The sequence below is a fragment of the Xyrauchen texanus genome, chromosome 14 (genome assembly GCF_025860055.1).
Source record: "Xyrauchen texanus isolate HMW12.3.18 chromosome 14, RBS_HiC_50CHRs, whole genome shotgun sequence".
NCBI lineage: Eukaryota > Metazoa > Chordata > Actinopteri > Cypriniformes > Catostomidae > Xyrauchen > Xyrauchen texanus.
Window position 1 is genome coordinate 46,575,858 of NC_068289.1, and position 3,963 is coordinate 46,579,820.

Genomic DNA, 3,963 nt, shown 5'->3' on the forward strand with positions numbered 1-3,963 from the left:
CAGTTTTTTCTGCTTATCACATCAAACATTGATTTAAGTTCAACCCACTTATTGAATGGATATTTAATTATCATTTTGATATTTCATTTAAAAATCAACATACTGTATGTGATATTATTCCAGTGGAACAGTTTTGGGGTAATTGATCACATTTTTATGAAAATAGTTACAGTATCTGTATATTTTCTTTATGTCAGACATTTCAAGTTTTTATTTATATTTGTTAATAAGGGCACTTATGGGCACACTCGTTTATGTTCACTGGCTAAATGTTTTTGAAGTAAACTCTCTCTCTCATTTGGGAAGGAGGCCGACCAGTGGTATATTTTTTTGTAATAGAACTTGTCAATTAATGGACCAAGCACATTAGTACAAAAAGAAAGTTTTATTTTTCACCCTTTAAAAACATCCAGGAGTACTGGCTTTATATTATTGGATTACTGACACAATGGTAAACTACTGTTTTCTATCTATATACTACCACCAGTAAACTACCAGTAATAATTTTAAACTAATTATAAAAATATTAAAACAGATATTGAGACAATGAGCATACTATAAAAATTACTGTAAATGATCAACACTTTTGGTGAATGGGTGAATAAGGGCTTGTCCTTCTTTACCAAAATGAAATGAATGAAGGGTCTATTTTTCTGCCTAAATAGCATACGAGCGAAACATCACTTGCTCTTTTGCCTGAGTGAACCTGAGAATGTTGCCTAAATCTTTGGTAACACAGTTAAACAGATACATGCCCTCTACCCTTCCATATTACAAAGCTAAGTAGTTTTTGTGTCTGAGGTAAACAACATTTCTAAAATTCCACCACCAATCCCTTTTTAAAAATCATGGGAATGTATTGGTATTAACCAGAATTACATTTTGCCACTTATGATTGACTCACAGAAATATTCAGAATAAAATTTGCTTCCGAACTGGAGGGTAAACAATTCTTTTAGTTTTGCAGCTCTTTCATGAGATCCTTTTCATGGTCTAACAAAGCATTGTACAGGCGCTCAGCAATACTTTCAGAATTCATGTAGTCAAGCAGTTTTCTCATCTTGTCTTGAGTTGTTGTAAGCACTCTGATATTTGCAAGTTGTTCATCATGTAAATTAAGATCATCAAGAATTGGATCGATGTTCTTCACATTCTGAACCAAGTAACTGGTGTTGCTTTTCAGAAACTTCTTAAAGCCTGGATATAAAAAAAAGAAGAAAGATAGAGAGGAAAAATAAGAGAAAAGAAAGAGATTAGTAATAAAAACAACATCAACAAGACAAGTTAATTTATTTTCAGGATATGCTGTTTGGCTTTTTTTAACATTACCAAAAAAAAAAAAACTAATAAAATTGAACCTTGTATTGGCCTGTTATAAGAAGGCTCTCCTCTCTCCGTTTTCTGGACTGCAAAAAAAGATGTTGAAATTATTATTATTATTTTCATATTTTTAATATTATTTTATCATATTTTTTTGTTGTTGTTGTTGCTGTGATGAAGTAAAAACACAGACTGAGGTTTGAATTTGCAGTTAGAAAAAAGAGACTGGTCCTATTGCAATCTTTGATAGGTTTTGAATCTGCTAATAAATAAATGGTTCAGATATTCTATTCTGACTCTAAAGACATTACAGAATAATCCTTAGATGGAGTATGAAAATAAACAAAATCCCTCTTGTTATCACTTTAATAATTTAAAAGGTTATTTTTATCCACAACTGGTCTGCCAGAGTGTACAACCATATTCATATTATTGGAGCTTAGATGCAAATTTGTTATGGCAGGAGCAAATACACTGCTTCCATCAGATGCACAGATATTACCTGTTAACACACAGAATATCTGTCAATAATTTTGGAATCGTCAATCATTTGCTTTTCATTCTGATCATCTGTACATATAATACATTTGGATAAGCCAACAAATTGCACTAAAATTCCAATATCTTGGTCCATAATTGTTTATTATACATCCAAACATTCCATGCATTCCAACAATATAATATAGCTGCAAGCGAGGCACATATGGAGGGAATATGTATATATAATCAAAATAATCAAATTTGGCAGAATAGATCCTGTGGATGCTGTGGACTCATATACTGCTTTGATCGCAGTAGCATAATTATGATTATCTTAAGTTTAAGTGCCCCCTACCATAAGAAATTGAAACTTGATATTGCATGTGACCTCAAAATGTTCTGTTGTCCATATGTAAAAAGTTTTGTTAAGTTATTGCACTCAAAAGACAGGGTAATTAGTTATGATGGGCCAAACCCAAAACCATATTAACTTACATTGATCATCCACAACATTAAAACTATTAATGGCATTCTGAGATGCTATTCTTCTCACCACAATTGTAAAGAGCTATTCTGATGCGGTTTGGTGCTGTTTTGGCGGCATTAGGGGGACCTACACAATGTATGGCAGGTGATTTTAATGTTGTGGCTGATCGGTGTATATCTTCCAAACAGCTAAACAAATCAAAATTATTTTGTAAAAAATAAAGTTGTTTTATCAAAAAATAAAAATCAAATGGTTGAAAAATTTTCCTGCCAAAATCAATTTCCACATGAAAAAATTTGGTTATTCAGATTTTGTTTTATTTTTCTTTGTTTGTTTGTTTTCCAGAAATGAAATCTGAGCTATACATTTTGTTTGACTTGACTGAAGGAATCAGAATAAAAAGAATTTAGATTCTATCCCTTATGGTTCTGGAGTTGTTATCAAAATTATAGCGCCACCTGGTGTCAGATGGTTGGGATGTGGGAACATCTGGCCAAGTTTGGGGTGTCTATTATTTCTACAAATGGTATACGAATAGAATAATACATCCAGTACAAATACCTTCGGTGCTTAGACGCCAAACAAACACTTACTGATGTAGATTAATACAAAGTGCCTTGTTAAAAAAAATAAAAATCACACTAACTTGTTATTTGGTGTCCTTGTGATCCTGCTCTGTTTGTAGTCTCTGGACAAAAGAAGAAAAGACATTTTTTTAGACGAGATTAGACTAAGTATTCTGTATGATAGCCTACAAATCTTCATTTAGGGCCTAAGCATTTTATAGCCTAAACATCTGCCTGTCAATACTTGGTGTTGTGCACTAAATTTGCTAAGAAGCTTGCTTACCTGAAGTATTCACAGTTTTAACCCAGTCTCTGAGTTCAGGAGACATTTCATTCACATCATCCTTTTTGAGCAAATTCAAAAATTCTCGACACACATTTTCACCCTTTTTAAGGATGATGTCCAGGAGTTCAATGGTTGTATCCGTAGAAAGAGTTATAGACTTCAGTTTCTCGTACTCCAAGTTTGTTATGAGATTTGCAGATTGAACGTGTTGCAAAATAAAGGTATCCACACTAAGCCAACGGATGAGTTCTATTTTCTTTTCTTTTAAGATGATTTCCATTGCGTTTGTTTAAGCAAAATAATATAGAGTCCGCCGTTTACACTACGAGGTAGACTACTCGTAAAATACAAGCAAAATGCTGCTGAAGTCCTTATTTAGCTGGGAAGAAGACCTCCGCTAGCAAATTGACGGCAAAAGACATGTAAAGTAGGCTAATTATTGCATCGCTATTCGCTAACCTTTTTAATGTCTTTTTGTTCCTCGACCGTGTGCGGGAAATACAAAAGCTGAGTAAAAAACTTGCTTTCGTTTTCGATCTCTATCATTGATACTCCATTTGTTCTACCACTAAGTGGCGTCAGTGTCAAAAGGAAGCTGCATTTGACTTGCCTTGAGTCAACAACATATTACAGTTTTTCTCAAACGATTTAACAGTATTTTTTTTTTTTACCAAACTGAGGGCCAAACAAGGTCAACACAGTCGTCTGAACAATTATTAATTGTCCTAAACAAGTTGTGCATTTTTTATTTTCTTCACAAATTTCTCAGATCCAAGTTTTATGCTTTCAAAACAGAATACACGCAGAAAACTAAATTAAAGCCA

At 33.1% G+C, this 3,963-nt stretch overlaps 1 protein-coding gene across 1 annotated transcript; it reads right to left on the minus strand.

Annotated features, from left to right (window-relative positions):
- Positions 1-398: 398 nt before the first annotated feature.
- si:dkey-10c21.1 (uncharacterized) lies at positions 399-3,688 on the minus strand. Its single transcript, XM_052142881.1, has 4 exons — positions 3,137-3,688; positions 2,934-2,975; positions 1,359-1,406; positions 399-1,197 (listed from the first exon to the last, which is right to left on the minus strand). The coding sequence occupies exons 1-4, from the start codon at positions 3,417-3,419 to the stop codon at positions 956-958; spliced, it is 615 nt and encodes a 204-aa protein (XP_051998841.1). The 5' UTR covers positions 3,420-3,688; the 3' UTR covers positions 399-955.
- Positions 3,689-3,963: the final 275 nt, after the last annotated feature.

What these genes read in the sequence shown, in the direction of transcription:
- si:dkey-10c21.1 (XM_052142881.1), bottom strand. Translation starts at nt 3,419, where the DNA reads ATGGAAATCATCTTAAAAGAAAAGAAAATAGAACTCATCCGTTGGCTT. An exon ending in TAAAACTGTGAATACTTCAG is followed by an intron (nt 2,976 to 3,136) that starts GTAAGCAAGCTT and finishes TCTTTTGTCCAG; the next exon opens with AGACTACAAACAGAGCAGGA. An exon ending in ACAAGGACACCAAATAACAA is followed by an intron (nt 1,407 to 2,933) that starts GTTAGTGTGATT and finishes CTTTTTTTGCAG; the next exon opens with TCCAGAAAACGGAGAGAGGA.